Raw genomic sequence first — 23163 nt, forward strand, 5'->3', positions numbered from 1 at the left:
TTCATGCCCCTGTAAGAATGCTATTTCATTAACAGGATGCTTTCCAGCTAAAGACTGGTATTTATAAATGGTACACAGTAGATTAATTTTAAAATATAACAACAACAAAGCCTTTTTAAAATGCATTAAAAAAAAAAAAGGAGGGAGTTCTGTTGTGGCTCAGCAGGTTACAAACCTGACTGGTATCCATGAAGACGCTTGTTTGATCCCCAGCCTCGCTCAGTGGGTTAAAGATCCATCATTGCCGTGAGCTGGGGTGTAGGTTGTAGACTCAGCTTGGACGCTGCATTGCTGTTGGCTATGGCTGGCAGGTGAAGCTCTGATTCAAACCCTAGCCTGGGAGTTCCCGTCGTGGCGCAGTGGTTAACGAATCCGACTAGGAACCATGAGGTTGCGGGTTCGGTCCCTGCCCTTGCTCAGTGGGTTAACGATCCGGCGTTGCCGTGAGCTGTGGTGTAGGTTGCAGATGCGGCTCGGATCCTGCGTTGCTGTTTTGGCATTGGCCGGTGGCTACAGCTCAGATCAGACCCCTAGCCTGGGAACCTCCATATGCCGCGGGAGCGGCCCAAGAAATAGCAACAACAACAACAACAAAAAGACAAAAGACAAAAAAACAAACAAAAAAAAAACAAACCCTAGCCTGGGTACTTCCATATGCCACAGGTGCAGCCCTAAAAAAAAGGAAATTTTATTATAAGAAGACCCCATGTTTGTTTTTTTAAAAAGTATTTATTTTTTTTACTAGTGAGGATGGAACCAGGCAAAGAAATTTACAGAAAAGAAGTCCATATATAAAGAAAGAAATAGCAAAATATCTTTTGGTCATAATTTAGAAAGAAATTATAAAAAGGAGACAGTCTTCCCCAATTCATCTCTTCCTGAGAAGAGTAAAAGCACGGGTGCTCAGTTCCGTGATATCCTCAGTAGGCCTCGGACACGTCTGACAAGAGCTTGTATGAAACTGTAGCGGGATCGAACTTTTGAATACAATCCTTCAATGTCCAGAAGTTTCTTCTGCAGTGATTCTCCAAAAGCATTGATGGTGTCAGCCTGAAGCTAGAGGTAACACAGGTGACATTTCATTAGTCTCAAATATTTTATTTTCTATCTCTCGATTTAAAATACCTTTCAATTTTTGTAATGTTTCTTTCTGATGTGCCAAATTAACTCAACAGTCACATTTTCCACTCTAGAATTTACTGGTATGATACTAATGTTTCTTGTATACATGGGTAAAATTTAAAATTTGCTATAAACAGCAATAACTGTTAATATATAGTTTTCAGATCATAATGGTATCAGTTACCGAACTGTTACTATGTTCCAGGCACTACCCTAGGAGTCTCACACATGAAGCCTCATATAATTCTGACAAAAATGCTTTGAGGTTGAATTCCCATTCCCATTTCTTAGCTGAAGAAATGGAGGCTCATAAGCTAAGTGAGTTGTTCTGAGTCCCAGAGCTATTGAGCATCTGTGCCAGAATTCAAATCAGGTCTTTGCATGCAAGCTTGAAAACTATAATCTTACTAAGATAGCAACCTTTCCCTTTTTACTTAAAAAAAAAAAAAAAAAAATTTGACTAGAACCTTACCTGGTCTAAATCATGTTGGCTCACTATAGTCAGCCCACTTCTAAAATCCAGATTGCTTTCTGAAGTGAAGGAATCTAGAGATAAAAGACACGGTCAAACCGTCAAACCAGCTTTGCAAGCATGTGTCTACTTCCAAAGAATCTGATGCCAATGAAATGCAGTTCCATGAAAAGTACGGGTCAAAGCTGAGAATTCTATTCCAGGGTTCAGGAAATGGAAGCCTCTAGGAAGCACATCCCGGCTCTAGGCCAGGGTGCTCAAGCTTTCCTTCTGTTACTTGCCGTCTAAGGGATCCAATACATGGTCATCAGTCACAGGACAGTCTAGCCACAAGAATCGTGGCCTAGGCAGACCTATTTCCACTCCTCTAGAAAATTATTTGGGACCAGAGAACTCTGGACCTGGGCCAGCCATTAACTACAAGAAGAAGAGGGGCAGCTCTAAGATGCTCTGAGTTGCATGCAATTTCCCTGGACAGAAGGCAAAATACAAAGCACAGCTGTGCCTGGTAACTAAGCAGCTCTCCATTACCTCACCCACTCTCAGAAACCCAGAAAGTAAAAAGCAGATTAAAATGCAGTCTTTCAAGGTGCTAAAATCAACAGGCATTTATGGTTCACTAACTTTCACAGCAAGTTTTTTTTTTTTTTGTCTTTTTAGGTCCTCACCCGTGGCAAATGGAGATTCCCAGGCTGGGGGTCTAATCGGAGCTGTAGCTGCCAGCCTACACCACAGCCATAGCAACACCAGATTTGAGCCAGGTCTGCGACCTGCACTATAGCTCACGGCTACGCCAGATTCTTAACCCACTGAGTGAGGCCAGGGATCGAACCTGCAACCTCATGGTTCCTAGTCGGATTCGTTTTTGCTGCACCACAATGAGAACTCCAAGAAAAAGCTTACCTTGCAGTCTTCTGCTTTTAAATAAGGTCCTGGAGGCAAACAAGGACTCTTGAGAATCCGTGGGTGTGCAGTGTAACAAGTAGTACTCCAGATGGCGCCAGAGAATGAACAGGCAGGTTTCTATGATAACTACAGGGAGCTCAGATTAAAGGAAAACAATCTCATCACAGGATTTTACAAACCAGTCTCTGAGCAGGAGTTAAAAGAGAGACTCAGGGATGTACCCACAGCCTCAGTCTAACAGGCAGGGCGTTAAGTCTCTCCAGAGAGCAGCAAGAAGTGCTGATGCAGGATGTGGGAACCGTGGGGCATCACGCCGGCATGGCCTTAGGTGTCCTTGTCTCCTGTCCAGACAGAAAGTGTCTTTATGTACTATGAGGATTGCTAGTTACTTTAAAAGGTAGGAGAAAATGTTCAATTTAGAAATATATCGGGCATTTACTACAAAAATAAATTAACAGTAATTATGATTCTTCAGTACTCAAATAATGTGAGAATAAGTAAAGAGTTCCTACATTTGAAGATTCTTTTAAAGGTCACCCTGCAAGCCCCACTATGATTCCACTAAGGATACAGGAACAAAGGGAGAGCAGTTTAGCCCTATTGTTGATCAGCTTCACCAAACGCCTTCTTGCTAAAACATATTTCTGGGCAGTGGAGATTTTATCAACACCAGCAGGCATCACAGACTGGCACAACTAGGAAAAACAAAGAAACACAGTATTAAGACTGAAATATACTGTAGGACTTCCCACTGTGGCATAGTGGGTTAAGGATCCAGTGTTGCCACAGCTGTGGTGTAGGTTGCAGCTGTGACTTGGATTCAGTCCCTGGCCCAGAAACTCACATATGCTGAGGGTGCACCCCCCCCGCAAAGAATAACATATATAAACTGAAGAAAAACTTAATGAATATCTACTATAAATGGTCACTTATAAGTACTGTGAAAAATATTCAAATAAATTTAAACATCCTTGTAGAAAAAGTTTATTATTGAGTTAGGAAGCTAGTAATTAAAGAAAGAAAAAAAACCAAGAGCCTGTGATACATATAAACAATAGAATATTATGCAGCCATAAAAAAGAACAAAATAATGCCATCTGCACCAACTTGGACAGAACTAGAGATTTTATACTTAGTGAAGCAAGTCAGAAAGGGAATGACAAATACCATATGATATTACCTATTTGTAGAATCTAATATATGGCACAAATGAACCTAGTTACAGAAAAGAAACAAACTCATGGACATGGAAAACGGACTCGTGATTGCCAAGCAGGAAGGGGAGGGAGTGGGACGGACTGGGAGTTTGGTGTTAGTAGATGCAAACTACTGCATTTGGCGTGGATATGCAATGAGGTCCTGCTGTACAGCACAGGGAACTACATCACTTGTGATAGAACAGGATGGAGGATAATGTGAGAAAAAGAATGTATATATATATATATGTATATACGTATGACCAGGTCACTTTGCTGTACATCAGAAATTGACAGAATACTGTAAATCAACTATAATAAAAAAATTTAAAAAAACAAGAGCCAAAGAAGCAGCTGAATTCACAAGTGAATATTCATCTGCTGCTTTTTAAAAAGGCCAATCCCTGAAACAGACATTTTCAATCTGCTGATAGGCCAACCAATTCTGGATTTCCTGTCAAAACAAAAAAGAACAGTGAGATTTTCAAGCAGTAAGTGTCACAATGCCGTGGAGAATTTCCGTAACAGCTGTCAGGTATCTTCTGAAGAAAATGTTAATTAGACTTTTAGAGTCTGATGAACACATGATCATCAACCAGGACCTCCCCTAATCACTTCTCCATCTGGCATACTTGCAAGCATGCCGGGTTTGGCAGAAGGCCTACTGCCACGGGGCTGGTGGAGTACCATGTGCTTTACTGTGATGCTGGTGCCTCTTGCGGGTACTACCATCACCCACGCTGCACGTGAAGAGCAAGGACTGCTGGGTATAAACCACACAATTTCAGGGATTACCTGAACCCAGTCAATAATGCCTACCTCAATTTGCTAGCTGTGTGGCTTTGGATAAATTATGCAATCTTTCAGTGCCTCAGTCTCTTCATCTGAGAAATGAGAGAAACAACAGGAATCTGCCCCATGTATTCGGGTAGGACATGTAGCTTAGAGCTTGGCACATCATAAACTCTTGAACTATGTCTAGATACTCATGTCACAACAGAAGAAAGGGTGGGGGAAAAAACTATAACGGCAATGTATACATCTAAGGATAACCTGACCCCCTTGCTGTACAGTGGGAAAAGAAAAAAATAAATAAATAAATAAATAAAATAAACTCTTAATACATGTTCCTTATAATTATCAGAATTATAATTCAGAATTATAAATCAGAATTATAATTCAGTGGGTTAAGGATCTGGCTTTGTCACTGCTATGGTGAGGGTTTAATCTCTGGCCTAGGAGCTTCTGCATACGGTGGGCATAGCCAAAAAAAAAAAAAAAAATTAGAAGAATGGTAAGAAGAAGTAGGCTCTGATTACTCTCTATTTTTTTCTTTCTTTTCTGGCCACGCCCATGGCACACGGAAGTTCCTGGGCTAAGGAGTGAATCTGAGCTGCAGCTGCGACCTACGCTACAGGTATGGCAGCCCTAGATCCTTAAATCACTGCACCACAGTGGGAACGCCCTTGTTTTTCTTTTCTTTTTTTCTTTTTTTTTTTGCTCCGACTACTCTTTTTATTTGTCTTTTTTTGTAGGGCCTCAGCCGAGGCATAAGGAAGTGCTCAGGCTAGGAATCAGAGCTGCAGCTGCCAGCCAATATCACAGCCATAGCAATGCAGGATCCGAGCCGCATGTGCGACCTACACCACAGCTCATGGCAATGCCAGGCCCTTAACTCAAAGAGTGGGGCCAGGGATTGAACCCGAATCCTCATGGATACTAGTCAGGTTCATTACTGCTGAGCCACAGTGGGAACTCCTGGCTTTGTCTACTCTTAAGAGTGATATGGTGTTTTTCAGAAAACCTGGTGTGAACTGGGAATGACAAAATGGCTCAACATCGAGGCGGCCACACAGGACGCCACAAAGCGGCAGAACTGGCCAAGGGATGCCTGATAGTTCAGCTGTGCCAAGTGGAAAAGAAGGCAGGCTGCTTAAGGGGCACGCCCAGTAACTCAGCATCTTTAGTTAAAGTGCCAGGGAATGATGCTGGCTCATTAAGAGAAGGCAGTCACGTCTGATATACATCATCCCAATTGTCTGAAAAATTCACTTAACAGATACTATAGAAGTTGAAGGAACAGAGACATCTCACCTAAGGAATCACTTCTAACTGAAAAAGCATTTGCAACAGAAACCCAAGTGTATCAGCATAGATTCTTAGAGTATAAACTACCCAAGTCTTTATTCAAAGGCCAGCTAACTTTCTACTGAATGGCAGGTGGTTTTCTTCAACAAATGCAACTTCATTGTCACTCAGCCAAGAGTTTCTAAGTGTATGAGGTGTGGTGCTCAGGTCAGGGACTCTTCTTCCAGCTGTGGAGGAGTTGCTATAATTCCTTTTGTCTCACTGCACGCATCATCTTTCCTTACGAGTCTGACATCAGACCCTGGTCCTTATTAGTAAAAGCAATGGCTTCTCAAAGTCGCCACAGCTCATCATAAAATTCCTACCTCTTTTATCTCATCTGGGGGAAGTTGCTCCACATTCTGCAGCTTGTTGACACTCCGTCGATGACTGTCATAGTAGCTGAAGAAATCATTAGCACTCTGTTTCAGCAGGTAGACAATAATGCCCAAACCAGGCAGCCGCCAGTATGGAACCACTGGAGCTTGGGTGTCTAAAAGAGTTGATAAAAAACAATGTTCTACTTACAACCATTTTATATATATGATAATTTCAAATGACTGCTTTTTAAAAAAGGAAAGCTCAGGAATTTAAGGGTATGTTAACAATTATTAAAACCAATCCAAGACTATTTTAAATACCACTGACAGTTCAAAGGAGTGGTTAGGAGCTACTATAAGGAGGTAGGTACATGAGGCTGGAGACTTGAGAGAATAAGCAACTCTGGCTGATGGACGCTGAGAGAGCTTACCCTTTTTCTGGTGAAGAGTTCTTCAAGAACTCCACGGACGTTATAAACCTTTCCACCCATTTCTTCACCACCCTCCACCCTGTGCATACAAATTCAGTTTATAGCTTCCTGACCCCAAGTGAATAACTCCTGCTTCACTCTACGGTTCTAGTTATTTGGATTCATTTCCAGTCTGCATCTTTCTGCATGCAGAGTTCCCAGCTCAAAGTTATTCTTCCAAAGACACAGGGAGAACCATAACAAATATTCAAAAAATACAATTAAATTTAAAGTTTAATAAGTCTTTTATCACAATAACTCCATTTGGATAGCAAAACAAAACAACCTGCCTTTTACCTGACGACTCTCTGATGAAGGTGTAAAGGATCAATGTGATGTTGGCAGAGCTGTTTGCAGAGGGAAAAAAAGACTACGGAGCAATAAATAACGTTACTACTCTAGAGATGGTTTGTGTGGCGCACATACAGCAATTTCCACTTGTGACTGAGGGATTTCTTGAGAAATGCCTTAGTAATTTCAAGTTCAGTTTGGAGATGGCCTTTGTTAAAGGCCCCAACTGCCATGAATTCTGAAGGCAAGATCTGCACTTGCTTCCTCTTACCACCATCTCCCTCAATTTTGCTCCAAAGTCACATCAAAAAGAGAGAAGAGTCTCTTGTCAGTGGATTTTGCCACAAAAAAAAAAAAAAAAAAAAAAAATCCTAGAAGTACCAGTTTGCCAGGTTTCCTTTACCAGTCTCTGATGACGATGTGACAGTCTTTATGATACAGGTCATTACAGAGATCCTCCTCCTAGTGAAATTAGGTACCCTGGACCACAGACCTCCACCTGGCAGGAAGCGATCCTCAAACACAATGTTTTACTGCTGAGAATACCCTGAAGCACTTCAGGAGTTGTTACACTAACTTGCTCAAGGCTAGAAAATATTAGAGCTTTCAGAGGCACCAGACTTAGACATCAAATGAGGATGGCTGATGAAATATTTAACTATAGAAAGAGATTCTGCAGAAAAGACCACGAGGCTGAGGAAGGAGAAGAGCTACAGGAAAGGGTCCCTTGACCACAAGGTATAAGAAATATACAAAAGGTAACAACAACAACAAGAGCAACAATAAAAGTAACAGTAGCTACCACTGATGTAGTGCTAAGTGGCAGGAACTGTTCTAAAGCACCTTAAATATATTAGCATATTTAATCCTTACAATAATTCACCAGAGGAGAGCTTGTTATTACTTCTACTTTATAGACAAGGAAATTGAGGCACAAAGAGATAAGTCATTTTTAAGCCACTATAGAAGTGGGACTAAAATTGGGATAGTTCATCATCGGTCTGTATTTTTCACCAGTAGATTAAACTGCCCCTCTCTAACTAAGTACTCTAGAACTTCCAAATACCCACACACTCATATGTCTAGAACTGACAGAGAAGAAATGCTCTTTAAAAAGTCTAAGGAAAAAATTAAGTCCAAACTCATAAAGTTCATCTTTAGGTATTAAAGATCAAAGATCATTGAGTTCCCACTGTGGCACAGGAGGTTAAGAACCCAACTGCAGAAGCATGAGTCACTGCAGAGGTACGGTTTCGATCCCATCCCTGGCCTTGCCCAGTGGGTTAAAGGATCCAGTGTTGCCACAGCTGTGGCACAGGTCACATCTGCAGCTCAGATTCAATCCCTGGCCCAGGAACTTCCATATGCCATGGGTGTGGCCATTAAAAAAAAAAAAAATTGATGTAGTATGCAAAAGATTGGCTCAAAATGAGAAGAAACTAATGAAATTTTAATAAGTATTAGTAACATCAGTATATGATTAATATTTTTAAGAATAAGTGGCCAAATTATAATTTTGTTTGAAAATCTTTTTTTTTTTTTAGGAACTCCCTTGAAGTTTTTGCTTTATTTTTTTTATTTTTATTTTTTTGGTCTTTTTGCCATTTCTTGGGCCGCTCCCACGGCATATGGGAGGTTCCCAGGCTAGGGGTCGAATCGGAGCTGTAGCCGCCAGCCTATGCCAGAGCCACAGCAACGCAGGACCCAAGCCATGTCTGCGACCTACACCACAGCTCACGGCAACGCCGGATCGTTAACCCACTGAGCAAGGGCAGGGATCGAACCCGCAACCTCATGGTTCTTAGTCGGATTCGTTAACCACTGCGCCACGACGGGAACTCCCCTGTTTGAAAATCTTATGTTCAGGTTAAATTTTTTTTAAAAGTTAGATTGAGGAGTTCCCATCATGGCTCAGTAGAAATGAATCTGACTATCCATGAGGATGTATCCGTGAGGATGCAGGTTCAATCCCTGGCCTTGCTCAGTGGGTTAAGGATCCAGCGTCACCGTGAGCTGTGGTGTAGGTCACAGACGCAGCTTGGATCCCATGTTGCTGTGGCTGTGGTGTAGGCCAGCGGCTACAGCTCCGATTCAACCCCTAGCCTGGGAACCTCTATATGCTGCAGGAGCGGCCCTAGAAAAGGCAAAAAGACCAAAAAAAAAAAAAAAAAAAAAAAGCTAGAGGATTTCCTGTTGTGGCTCAGCAGTTAACAAATCTGACTGGCATCCATGAGGACCTGTGTTGCTGTGGCTGTGGTGTAGACCAGTGGGTACAACTCCGATTGGACCCCTAGCCTGGGAACCTCCATATGCCATGGGTGCAGCCCTAAAAAGACAAAAAGACAAATAAATAAATAAAAAGCTAGACTTTTGTAGAGCTAATTTGCTTAATAAGTCAAAGAAATTATTTTATATATCCAGTCTGAATGATTTAAGCATTTTACCCCATAAAATGTTGTTATAGATCATTTTACCTACTTCCTCAATTTAAGACATACTCTCAAGACTATTCCAAATGAATCACACTGAATGAAAAGTATTTTTTAAGTAAAGGTATCTCATTAGGCACTGAGGACTTCTGCTTGCAATATGACAAACTAAGACCATATGGATAACAGCCCACTCACTGTTCCTTGCCCACAGCAAAACAACCAGAAAAACCTAGACATTAATACAAAAAACAACCATTTAAAGCCACCAGAGTAAACAGAGGCAGACAAAGCATAGCACGGAATGCAGGCTCACTGAGAGGAAGAGGGCAGTTCAAACTTGTAAAACTCTAAGTTCCCAACTCAAGGCCTTCAGTCTGGGACTAATAAGTACAGTTGACAAGAGCACAAGCACACAATGCAGAGGCAGGAGTGCTGATGGAAAAAGCATAGACATCTGCACCCAAGTAAGCAAAAAAAGAAGCTGAGAAGCTAGAAAACCATGACCAATGAAGAAAGCTTTAGGGGAATCCCAGAAGAGATAGAGAGGAGATCCCTAGAGCTACCCACATCGCTAACTGACCCCAGAACCACGCACAGAACACATTAAAAACAACTCAGCTACTCCTGCTGTGGCATAGTGGGTTAATGATCTCACTTGGCTCTGTGGCAGCGAAAGTTTCACCCCTGGCCTGGTGCAGTGTGTTAAGGATCTGGCATTGCCACAGCTGCAGCTTGGATCCGATCCCTGGCCCAGGAACACCCCTATGCTGCAAGTGCAGTCAAAGGCAAAAAACAAAAAACAAAAAAGAAAACGCAACTTGGTTAAAGGCAAAATACCTAAAGTGATGAAGTGCCTGCCACTCAAGAATCAGTGTTCACAATTCAAATAACCAAGGAAATCACCAGCCAAACAAAGAAAAACACCATATGAGGAAAAAATAATCCAAAACCTTTACAACTCTGTAATGTCCAATATACAATTTAAAATATTCAACACATAAACAACTAAGTGAATGGAACACATTCTCAAGAGGTAAGAAAGCCAATCAAATCTAACCCCAGATAAACCAGATGTTGGTAACTAGTAAATGAGTTTTAAAGTACCTATTATAACTACGCTAATTGAGAGAAAACAAAATATGGTCACAAATAATAAATGGAAACATAGAAAATCTCAACAGAGAAAACAGAAATGATATAAAATAACCAAATGAAAATTCTAAAACTGAAAAATACAATTTCTGAAATTAAAAAATTTAGGAGTTCCCTGGTGGCTTAGCAATAAGGACCTGGCATTGTCACTGCTGTAGAGTTCAATCCCTGGCCTGGGAAATTCTGCATGTCCCAAAAGAAAAAAAAAAAAAAAAAAAAAAAAAAATCCCTGGATATACTTTACCAAATAGAGCTAAATGAGGAAAGAATAAGTAAACCTGAAGACCAAACAAATGAAAGTTGTCAAATGTACAAACTTGCAGTTAGAAGAAGAGTAAGTACTAGGGATATAATGTATAACATGAGAAATATAATTAACACTGTTGTACATTACTTATGAAAGTTATTAGGAGAGTCAGAGTTCCCATCGCGGCTCAGTGGTTAACGAATCTGACTAGCATCCATGAGGATACAGGTACGATCCCTGGCCTTGCTCAGTGGGTTGAGGATAGGGCGTTGCCATGAGCTGTGGTACAGGTTGCAGAAGTGGCTCAGGTCCTATGTTGCTGTGGTTGTGAGATAGGCCAGCAGCTACAGCTCTGATTGGACCCCTAGCCTGGGAACCTACATATGCTGCCAGTGCAGCCCTAAAAAGTAAAAAAAAAAAAAAAAAAAAGGTTATTTGGAGAATAAATCCTAAGAGTACTCATCACAAAGGAAAACAGATTTTCCTTTTGTTTTGTATCCATATGAGATGATGGATGTTTGCTAAACTTACTGTGGTAGTCCTTTCATAATGTATGTAAGTCAAATCATTATGCTCTACACTTTAAACTTACACAGCACTATATGTTAATTATATCTCAATAGAACTGGTAGGAAAATATCCAGGTTTCAACTGTCTGTAAATATAGTGCTAGCAACATTTATATATTCATATATTACCACGATATAAACAAAAAAATTAGAAGGAGGAATGGTGGGAACAAGATAAACATTCTTATTTTAATTCTTATACATGAAGAGCATTAAAAAAAAAACAGACAAGAGTTTCTGTGTGGGGCACTGTCACTGCAGCGGTTTGAGTTGCTGCTGTGGCATGTGTTCAATCCCTGGCCCAGGAATTTCCACATGCTGTGTGTGTTGCCAAAAAACCAAAAACAAAAACACCCAAACAGATATAGTATAAAATCATCTAATGTAAGTATGGAGAGAATGAGAAAATTTAAAGAAAAAATGGTCAAAATCCCTCCCAAACTGGTAAAATACTGAGATGTATAGCTACAAGATGCTAAGCGACACTAAAAAGAATAAAAAGAAGCCCAAACAATGGCACGTAACAGTCAAACTATTGAAAGATGAAGAGCACATCTTAAGAGCAGCAAGAGGAAAACACTACCTAACAGAACAACAACAGTCCCATCAATAACTGACTTGTCATCAGAAATCGCAGAGGACAAAAGAAAGTAAAATCACATCATTAAAGTACAGAAATCACAAAACTACCAACTCAATATTCTATGCTCAGCAAAATTATCCCACAAGAATGAAGGCAAAAAAAGGACATTTTAAAGAAAAAAAAATGCATGAGAATTCATAGCTAGCAGACCTGTACTTAAAAGAAATGTTTTAGCCTGAAGGGGAATGACACCAGATGGAAACACCGATCATCAGGAAAGAATGAAAAGCATCAAATGGGCTTTGGGTAAAAACAAAAGATTACTTTTTTTTCCTTTTTACCCCTTTTTCTTAATTTCTTTATAAAGTATTAAAATGTTTGAAGTAAAAATTACAGGAGTTCCCATTGTGGCTCAGTGGAAATCAATCTGACTGGCATCCATGAGGACGCAGGTTTGATCCCTGGCCTTGCTCGGTGGACTAAGGATCTGGCGTTGCTGTGAGCTGTGGTGTAGGTCGCAGATGTGGCTCGGATCCCCAGTTGCTATGGCTGTGGCATAGGCCGGCAGCTACAGTTCTGATTCGACCCCTAGCCTGGGAACCTCCATGTGCCATGGGTGCAGCCCTAAAAAGACCAAAAAACCCCCCAAAATTATAGTACTGTCTAATGCACAATACTATAACTGCCCACCAGAGGGACAAGATCCAGCTCCACCTCCAAGTGGGCAGGGACTGACCCTTCCTGCTGGCCTCGCCCACAAGGGGAGAGGTCCAAATCAATAAAATTGGAAACGAAAAAGGAGGAGTTGCAGCCAACACCATAGAAATACAAAGGATCTTAAGAGCCTATTACAAGAAATTATATGCCAATAAAATGGACAACCTAGAAAAAAAAGACAGGAAGTTCCCTGGTGGTCTAGTGGTTAGAATTTGGTGTTTTTACCCCTACAGTCTGGGTTCAATCCCTGGTCTAGGAACTGAAACCTCCAGCATTCTCATTTCCACAATGAGATGATGTGGGTTGTAGCCAAAAAAAAAAAAAGGAAGAAAGGAAAAATCGACAAATTCTAAGAAAGGTACAATCTCTCAAGATGGGACCAAGAAGAAACAAACCAATGAACCATACTGAAATGAATCAGTAATTTAAAAACACCCGGAGTTCCTGTTGTGGCACATTGGAAACGAATTCGACTAGGAACCATGAAGGTGTGGATTTGATCCCCAGCCTCGCTCAGTGGATTAAGGATCCAGCATTGTCATGAGCTACGGTGTAGGTCACAGACACACCTTGGATCCCGTGTTGCTGTGCCTGTGGCTTAGGCTGGCAGCTGTAGCTCTGATTGAACCCCTAGCCTGGGAACCTCCATGTGCCATAGGTGTGGCCCTACAAAGCAAAAAAAAAAATTTTTTTTAATTAAAAAAATAAAATAAAAACTCCCCTGGAGTTCCCATTGTGGCTCAGTGGTTAACGAATCCGACTAGGAACCATGAGGTTGCAGGTTCAGTCCCTGGCCTTGCTTAGTGGGTTAAGTAAGGATCCGGCGTTGCTGTGAGCTGTGGTGTAGGTCGCAGATGCGGCTCGGATCCCGCGGTGCTGTAGCCCTGAAGTAGGCCGGTGGCTACAGCTCCGATTCGACCCCTAGCCTGGGAACCTCCATATGCTGCAGGAGCGGCCCTCAAAAGGCAAAAAGACAAAAAACAAACAAACAAACAAACAAAACAAAAAAAACTCCCAACAAAAGTCCAGGACCAGATGGCTTCACAGGCAAATTCTATCAGACATTTAGTGAAGTTAGCACTTATCATTCTGAAGCTGTTCCAAAAAATTGCAAAGGAAGGAATACTTCCAAACTCATTCTATGAGGTCACCATAACCCTGATACCGAAATGAGACAAAGATACCACAAAAAAAGAAAATTACAAGCCAATATCACAGATGAACATAGATGCTAAAATCCTCAACAAAATATTAGCAAACTGACACCAACAACTTATTAAAAGATCACACACCATGATCAAATGGGATTTATCCCAGGGATGCGATGATTTTTTAATATTCTTAAATCGATCCATGTGATACACCACATTAATAAATTAAATTATAAAAACCAAATGACTATCTCAATAAAAGCAGAAAAAGCTTCTGATAAAAGTCAACATTCATTTAAGAGAAAAATTCTTCAGAAAGTGGGCATAGAGAGAACATAACCTCAACATAATAAAGGCTATATATGACAACACCACAGCTAACATCACACTCAATGGTGAAAGCTGAAAGCATTTCCTCTAAGATCAGGAACATGACAAAGATGTCCTCTCTTACCACTTTTATTCAACAGGTTTGGAAGTCCTAGCCATAGCAATCAGAGAAAAAAAGAACAGAAATCTAAATTGGAAAAGAAGTAAAACTGTTGTTTGCAGATGACATGATAACACATACAGAAAATCTTAGAGTTCCCATTGTAGCTCAGTGGGTTAAGAACCTGACACAGTGTCTGCCAGGATGTGGGTTCGATCCCTGGCCTTGCTTAGTGGGTTAAGGATCCAGCGTTGCCACAAGCTGTGGCGTAGGTCACAGACACAGCTCGAATCTGGCATTGCTGTGGCTGTGGTGCAGGTGGGTAGCTGCAACTCCAATTCAATCCCTAGCTACAGGTGCAGCCATAAAAGAGAAAAAAAAAGGAAAGAAAAGAAAATCTTAAAGACGCTACCAGAAAACAAATAGAGCTCATCAATGAATTCATTAAAGTTGCTGGATACAAAATCAATATACAGAAATCTGTTGAATTTCTATACACTAACAATGAAATACCAGAAAGAGAAACTGTGTTATATTTTTAATATGGAATACCAGCCAGAAATAAAAATGGACAAAATAGTAATACACACATGGATACATTTCAAAATCACTAAGCTAAATGAAAGAAGTCAAAATACAAAAAAGATTATATATTTTATGATTCTATTTATATGAAATTCTGGAAAAGGCAGAACTACTGAAACAAAGCAGAACAATAGATGGCCTCTGACAATGGATCAAAGGAAACGATCAAATGCAAAGGAGCAAGAAGAAACTTTTAGGGAGAAGGGAATTATTCTACATTTTTGTTGTGGATATGGTTGTACACTGCATGTAATTACCAAAATTACTCAAACAGTATATCTAAGATGAGTCAATTTCGTTGTATGTAAATAAAATCTCAATAAAAAAAAATTTCTGGAGGTCTCTTGTGGCTCAGCAGGTTAAGGATCCAGTTCCGTCACCACAGTGGCTTGGGTCTAATACAGTTAGACAAACAAGTGTTTTTAGCATAACTTATATAAGTTAGAGATTATATGTAATAAAACTAATAGAATTTTCATATTATTTGGCTAAATACATATTTTATGTGATTAAGTAACTTTCAGAGAAAGTAAGTTCTTGAAGAGGATGAAAATGTTACAAAATGATTCTCAGAAATTGCAAACTAAAGTTTCTTGAAATCACCACCAGTCCACCACAATATAACCACCAAAATCCAAATGGGATTTGGCTTTTAAGCGTCCCATGAGCAAACAGTTTTAACCAACCCATCGTCCTATGTCATATTCCAAATCTTCTCTGCTGGGGCATTAGGAAACAATAGGCTACATCAGCTTACTAAGTATCTATATTTTACTTTGCTATGATACAGAAATTCGGAGCTGTAATACGAAACACAACTGAGACACTAAACGCAGCTTAACATGACTTAACATACAAACCTTAGGATATTTTCATACTTTTCAGTCTGCTAGATTACTTTCCAATCCTAGATCCTTTCTTTGGGGTCTCAGGTACTATATAAAATTATCTCCCCACATGGCTCTTCCAGATTCATCCTCAGAAAATCATGGACTTCTCTCTATTCCCATAAGCTCACCAGCTATACACACAGGTCTGACAATAGTATACAGACCTCATCACTCCTTATTAAAGAAGTCATTTTAAAATCTTCCCATTAATTATTGGTAAAGAAAAAATTGCATCTTGCTGGAGCCAACTAGAGCTTGTCATAATCCCAGCATCTTAGTTCTTCAAATACAGAAAGAAAGAACTAGCTCACCTTGCCGAGGCCCATCTCTATTACTGGTTTCGGACAGGCTAGGGGTAAAGAGACACACACCATGCTGAAAGGTAGGGGAACTCTGTAACATGAGTGACTGGCAATATTCCATGACATTGGCACAAATCTACAAAAGAACAGCAGTAACAAAAATATTAGCTCCCCAAGAGCCCTACTATCATGGAAATCCAGGTTTGCAGGAGAACAAAGTTACAGATGAATTTCTAAAATTACAACAAACTTATAAATCAGTTAAAATTACATCATTACTGTCCTCAAATGTTTACAAAAACATGAAAATGTTAAAACATATTATACAACTCCCACTCTTCTTACCTGTTGCATAGCCAGTTCGACCTCATCTTTCTTGCTCACTCTATCTCCCTCCACATTATCATCTTGAAATTTAAACTGACGCAGTCTGTCTGAACCTCCAAAGCGACTCAGCAGTCCTAAGCACTGGCGCTAAAGAGGAAAAAGATACTTCGTTCATTTCTTTTTTTGACGGAGCCTGCAGCACATGGAAGTTCCTGGGTGAGGGATCAAACTTGCACCATGGCAGTGACCTAAGCCACAGCAGTGACCCGAGCCAAAGAAGCAACAGTGCCAAATCCTTAACCCACCAGGCCACCAGGCAACTCCTGAGATCACTCTTTAATGCATCTGGTTTCTTACTTCCCACTGAATCAACCACTATTAAAATTCATCTTTTTGCAAATGTATTTGCTTGTCAGTTAACTCATTAAAAGAATATCATTTTTTTAAACAGTTAATCCCCCCTATAATCTAAGTGCTTGCCAAAGATCCTCCATATCACATCAAAATATTCCTTGGTAGGTAACCATTAAATAAATACAAATTGATAAATAATGAGAAGCAAAATGATGGCAAATAGAAGACAGGTTTTAACAAGCACATCCATGATAATTTTGCCTACTAAGGCTCAAATTTAAAGGCTATTACTCCTGGAAGTCCCAAAATGGCTCAGTGGCAATGAACCCAACTAGTATCCATGAGGACGTGGGATGGATCCCTCGCCTTGCTCAGTGGCTTACGGATCCAGTGTTGCTGGGAGGAGCGGTGTAGTTTGCAGATGTGGCTCACATGCTGTGTTGCTGTGGCTATGGTGCAGGTTGGCAGCTGCAGCTCTGATTCGACCTGGAGCCTGGGAACCTCCGTATGCCATGGGTGCAGCCCTAGGAAGACAAATCAATAAATAAAGGCTGTTACTCATGTGGCTGCTTTTGGCAACTTCATAAAGGAGCTGGAAACACAAAGGTAACCTTGGTATATAAAATGCAAAGGTTATTTGTTTGAAATGTTGGTAGTTTTTACCTGAGAACATAACTGTTCCTAAGGTTCTCAAAGGAAAAGGACAAGCTTCACAAAACTAGCATTATATCCAGTGGACAGCACGTGGATTGGGAATCAGATATGGATTCCAATTATAGATACATGTTTTTTTTTTTTTGTTATGTGTTCTGGTATGAGTTACTTCACCTCCTCTAGCCTCTATATTCGTATTTGTAACAGTATCAATTCCTTCCTCATAAGATTATTGTTAGGAGTACGTGAGACACTGAATTGTAGCTGAAGTGCACAGTATAGTGTTTTGCACATAATAAGAGCATAACAAAAACACATACTTTAAAAACTGGTATTACATGAGTTCCCACAGGGATTAACAAATCCGACTAGGAACCATGAGGTTATGGGTTCGATCCCTGGCCTTGCTCAGTGGGTTAAGGATCTGGTGTTGCCGTGAGCTGTGGTGTAGGTCGAAGACGAGGCTCAGACCCAGCATTGCTGTGGCTGTGGCATAGGCTGGTGACTTACAGCTCCAATTAGACCCTTAGCCTGGGAACCTCCATAGGCCTCGGGTGCGGCCCTAGAAAAGATGAAAAAAAAAAAAGTAAATAAATAAAAATAAAAAAAATTGGTACTACACACACCTACATATACATATATCTACATACAGCTACATGTACATATACATCTTATGTAATATCTAATTTAAGTTAGTTTAAATAAGTTCGGATAACATAAAATATATTAAGGAGACTATAATATAAATTCATTTAGCCAAAATAGCTGTATGTGTCTTTTTTTTTTTTTTTTTTTTTTGCTTTTTGCCTTTTCTAGGGCCGCTCCTGCGGCATATGGAGGCTCCCAGGCTAGGAGTCGAATCAGAGCTGTAGCCGCTGGCCTACACCAGAGCCACAGCAACTTGGGATCAGAATCGCGTCTGCAACCTACACCACAGGCCACGGCAATGCCAGATCCTTAACCCATGGAGCAAGGCCAGGGATCGAACCCACAACCTCATGGTTTCTAGTCGAATTCGTTAACCACTGAGCCACGACAGGAACTCCTAGCTGTATGTATTTTTAAAACTTATAACTGGCTGTTTGCTACTCTTACAGATACAACAGAGGTACTAACACATTTTGAGAGGCCACCTTAATAAAGACCCACCAGAACTATTTTTTTCTCTCCAATTAATGAAAAAAGTTAGAATACTGAAAAACAACAACAACAAACACAACAACAAACCCAGTATTGTGGCTTGGCTGGAGAGAGTGTAAGTCTTTCTGGAGTGTTATTTGACAATAATTCACAATGTAACACTTATATACCCTTGCTTCCAATGATAACAGTTATGTAATGTATGCTTAAAAATTTGTACACAAAAATGCTGATGGCAGCATTTTTCTTTTGGAAACCTGAAAAATGGCTCATGAAAAGAAGACTGGCTAAGAAAGTCACTATATCAAAAACAATGGAGTTCCCATTGTGGCTCAGCAGATTAAGAATCCGACTAGTATCCATGAGGACTTGGGTTTGATCCCTGGTCTCGTTCAGTGGGTTAAAGATCCAGCACTGTGGTGAGCTGTGGTATAGGTGGCAGATGTGGCTCAGATCCCATGTTGCCGTGGCTGTGGCTGTGGTGTAGGCCGGCAGCTACAGCTCCAATTGGACCCCTAGTCTGGGAATTTCCACATGTTGCAGGTGCAACTATAAAAAGAAAAAAAAATGGAATATAAATTTTACTATATAAATATAATTCCTCTGCAGCCAAAAAACGTGAAGATATTCAGATCAAAGCAGGCCAGGAGGCTACCAGAAAGATAGTGATGAAAGATATAATTGATAAGCTATCTAATGTATTTGAATATATGGAAAGGAGATTACACAACTGGAGGAAAGTCTGAGAATTAGAAATAGGTAGATAGAATCAAGCAAATAAAAAAAGAAACAATTACTGACTAGGGAAAACATAATGCTGCATAGAAAAGAAAACGGTCCATAGCTTATTCACAAATGACATTTACATAGTAATGATAATGTAACACTAACTATTAATCCAATCAAAATTATGATATGATTATGTTGAGTTGGGAGGGACATGTTATGAGAGATGTAGTATTATATGGTGGAAGAACAAGAGCAAAGGGATCTAAATTTTCATCCTCCTTGATGGAAGATGGATGGAAGGTCCATAGATTCCTAAAATTAGAAAATCAAGTTAGTAGCAATATCAGCATATTGGTTAGAGATAGGAAGGAATCAGCTGAAACAGCTGAAAGAGTTTATCCAGGGAGCAGAATGGGCAGCATGGGTGAGAGGACTATTGCATTTTGTTACACGTCTTATAGCTGCTCTTTAAAGAGGTAAGAATCAGTTACCTGGAATCTGCCGATATGTCCCTGTAGCTCCATTAGAGATCCTTCATTTACATCAACATCGAGTTCACTTAATATACCTATAAAATGTGGAATGCTTTTAAACGTAGTTTTAAAATTGACAAAATAAAAACATTAAAAAAACTAGGAAGAGTAGTTTTAATATTTTATATTCCTTAATGCATGAACAGACAGAGACTCTGCAATGAAGGAGTTTTGAGAAATATGACTTTACAAAGATTTTAAGTGTACCTACCACCACAGGTTCATTCATGTGCAGATTGAATTAGTGATTTTAAAAGGCACTTTTTGGAGTTCCTGTCGTGGCTCAGGGGGAAGGAACCTGACTAGTACCCATGAGGATGCCGACGTGGCTCTGGCTTGGATCCCACGTTGCTGTGGCTGTGGTGTAGGCCACCAGCTATCGCTCGGATTCAACCCCGAGCCTGGGAACTTCCATATGCAGCAGATGAGGCCCTAAAAAGACAAAAAATGAAAATAAAAATAAAATAAAAGACACTTTTTAAAGTTTTTGAAAAAAATCTTTTTATTTATAACCATAAAGTTAAAATTTTCTAAACTCAGCAATGAATTACTTTCTCAAGAAACAGTTCAGAATATAAAACACTAAGAAAAGCATTTTTTCTTTTAACTCTTCTAGGTACTGTATCATTTGATTTTTTTCCTTTTCCCTCAGGCAATGTATAGTATGCACATACACAAAAAAGTTTCCATTCAACTTCTCAGTTTGGACCGATTATAAAATTCATAAATCAAGCTGATCAACATTTTATAGTGCCATTAACTCCATTTATTCCTACTGAGCCCTCTAAGCAAACCCACAGGTCATTCTTCTCACTGGTTTATTTCTTTGTCCCGTGACTCTGGCCATCATGAAGAGACTCCACCTGATCCTGTCCTAATCACCCTAAAATTCCAAGAGATTTCACAATCCCTTTAAGCTATTTCACTTCCAAGTATTAACTCCATAGCACATAACCCAGAACTTAACCCTTTGCTCTTTATAATGACAAGCCCTCCTCTTTCTAAATTTCTCAGCCCATCACCTCAACACAAACCTAGAAAAATACTCGCATTATCTGGCACTTGCTGGCTTGTTAGACCTCACTGCACCACTAGCTCGTGCCCCTTCCACCTCCACCTCCTCTGGGAGTCTGCACCCAGAATCACTTTAATTACTTCCTGAAATTTGCCCTGCCACAGAGGATTTTTCCTATCTGACAATGTGCTCAGGTCTCCTTAAAACAAAACAAAAACAAGCAAAAATGTGGTTAATATCAAATTCTTGAAATATTTTTCTACATCTGCTGTTTGTAATTCTTATGCCTTCCTTTTCCATCTTAACCCCTTGAAAGCTGGAGTCTGCAGTTAACACCTTCCTTGAATTTTGGCCTTTTCCTGTTTATCCTTAAACTTTCTGATTTCTGCAACCTGTGTTGCTATTCCCCAGTTTTTCCGCTCCTCCTGACAATCAACTGCTGCCTCTATTTAAAAAGACTACTAGCAGTTCTCCTGTGGACCAGGGTCCTAAGGATCCAGCATTGTCACTGCAGTGGCTCAGGTCACTGCTGCAGTGTGGGTTCAACCCCTGGCCTGGGAACTTCCACACGATGTGGTTGTGGCAAAAAAAAGACAAGACAAGACTATTAATTCTCAGATTCTTTAAGACCTTTCTTCGAAATGCCACCTGAGTGCTGTGTACCATATATACCACCCTCAATTCCAAAATACTTTACAGAATATCTGTGGGTCATAGACAAAAAATTAACCTGCTGTTAAGTATCTGTGAAGGTACAATATATCCTGTCCTGGGCTACCATTTAAGACAAAAATATATAGTGAAATTATAGGATAATACAAAATCATATGTAATCAAGGGCTAAACTGAGCAGAATACGACTGATAACTGTATATTTTTTTAAAAAACTGCTTTTAGGAGTTTTTATCATGGCTCAGCGGTAACGAGCCCAACTAGTATCCGTGAAGATACAGGTATGATCCCTGGCCTCATTCAGTGGGTTAAGGATCTGGTATTGCCATGAGCTGTGGTGTAGGTAGGCAGCTACAGCTCCAATTCGACCCTTAGCCTGGGAACTTCTATATGCCACAGGTGTGACCTTAAAACAAACAAACAACAAACAAAAACCCCTGCTTTTAAAAAAATTAGGAGGTTAGTTGGCATTATCTTTCATAAATATTTCTAAGTATATATGCCTCTGACAAAGCACTGACGAGAATTCACCAAACCCACCAGCTCAAATATACAAAAAAGTGCATGTGCATGAGCACGCACGCGTGCATACACAGTTATTATATGTCACACAATTTGAAATTTTTAAAACGATTGTGAATAGTCAATATGTCATAGGTTCTGGGTCCAACTGGAAACTATTCAACAAATTAGATAGTTTTTAACTGGAAAACTATTCAACCAATTAAAAAGAGTGAGGTAGGAGCTATAAATGCTGATGAGAAAAGAACTCTGATATAATACAATGAGGGAAAAATTACAGAGCTGTATTATGATTTCATTTACATAGGGAGGAAAAAATTTTACATACACATGCAGAGATATTGTTATAAAAACAAAGCATAAATTAGTAACTTAAAGGGAGCAGGAATTGCTGTCAGGATGCTTTTACTATATTGTTTATTTTGTTTAAATGTATCACGTATCATTTTGTTTATTATGTTAAAATAAACTGTCCTTTTCTGAATATAACTTTAATACAGTGACAAGGTCACATGCTTCTATTAGAAAAGTGGTTGAATGGAGGAGTTCCCATTGTGGCTCAATGGTTAATGAACCTGACCAGTAACCATGGAGTTGAGAGTTCGATCTCTGGCCTTGCTCAGTGGGTTAAGGATCTGGCATTGCCTTGAGCTGTGGTGTAGGTCAAAGACATGGCATGTATCTGGGGTTGCTGTGGCTGTGGTGTAGGCCCGCGGCTACAGTTCCATTTAGATCCCTAGCTTGGGAACCTTCCATATGCCTTGGGTGTGGCCCTAAAAAAAGACAATAACAAAAAGAAATTAATGAATGGAGAATTCATCAATAAAAAATCACTTTGCCAGAGGATTTGAGAAAAGGTAAATTCTCGTGACACCTAACTCAGGGCTTTGGGTTGAGATGGCAGAGTGAAGCAGAATTATAGTATGTCCCTCCAGTCATCAACCTACAAATAAATAAAACTCACCAAAAAAGTAAAAGGACCGGAGTTCCCGTCGTGGTGCAGTGGTTAACGAATCCGACTAGGAACCATGAGGTTGCGGGTTCGGTCCCTGCCCTTGCTCAGTGGGTTAACGATCCGGCGTTGCCATGAGCTGTGGTGTAGGTCGCAGACGCGGCTCGGATCATGCGTTGTTGTGCCTCTGGCGTAGGCCGGTGGCTACAGCTCCGATTCAACCCCTAGCCTGGGAACCTCCATATGCCGCGGGAGCGGCCCAAGAAATAGCAACAACAACAACAACAACAACAACAAAAAGAC

At 40.2% G+C, this 23163-nt stretch overlaps 1 protein-coding gene across 4 annotated transcripts in view; it reads right to left on the reverse strand.

Annotated features, from left to right (window-relative positions):
* Positions 1–709: 709 nt before the first annotated feature.
* NUP205 (nucleoporin 205) overlaps positions 710–23163 on the reverse strand; it is a 102719-nt gene continuing 80265 nt past the window's right edge. For 3 of the 4 annotated variants that reach the window (XM_021079230.2, XM_085005395.1, XM_021079228.2), the window contains 8 exons: positions 19658–19734; positions 16308–16436; positions 15972–16098; positions 6150–6316; positions 3072–3195; positions 2498–2626; positions 1595–1668; positions 710–1056 (listed from right to left, as the gene is read on the reverse strand). In XM_021079230.2, the coding sequence (XP_020934889.1) occupies positions 904–1056; positions 1595–1668; positions 2498–2626; positions 3072–3195; positions 6150–6316; positions 15972–16098; positions 16308–16436; positions 19658–19734 (980 nt within the window). In that variant the 3' untranslated portion in view covers positions 710–903. Of the gene's footprint in view, positions 1057–1594; positions 1669–2497; positions 2842–3012; positions 3196–6149; positions 6317–15971; positions 16099–16307; positions 16437–19657; positions 19735–23163 lie in introns of all 4 variants that reach the window. The other variant, XR_014833734.1, reaches the window with a different exon arrangement.

This window comes from Sus scrofa, chromosome 18 (assembly GCF_054392235.1).
Source record: "Sus scrofa isolate SSC_HxYL_T2T_F1_AM1 chromosome 18, Sscrofa_HxYL_maternal_Yorkshire_Landrace_v2.0, whole genome shotgun sequence".
Lineage (NCBI taxonomy): Eukaryota > Metazoa > Chordata > Mammalia > Artiodactyla > Suidae > Sus > Sus scrofa.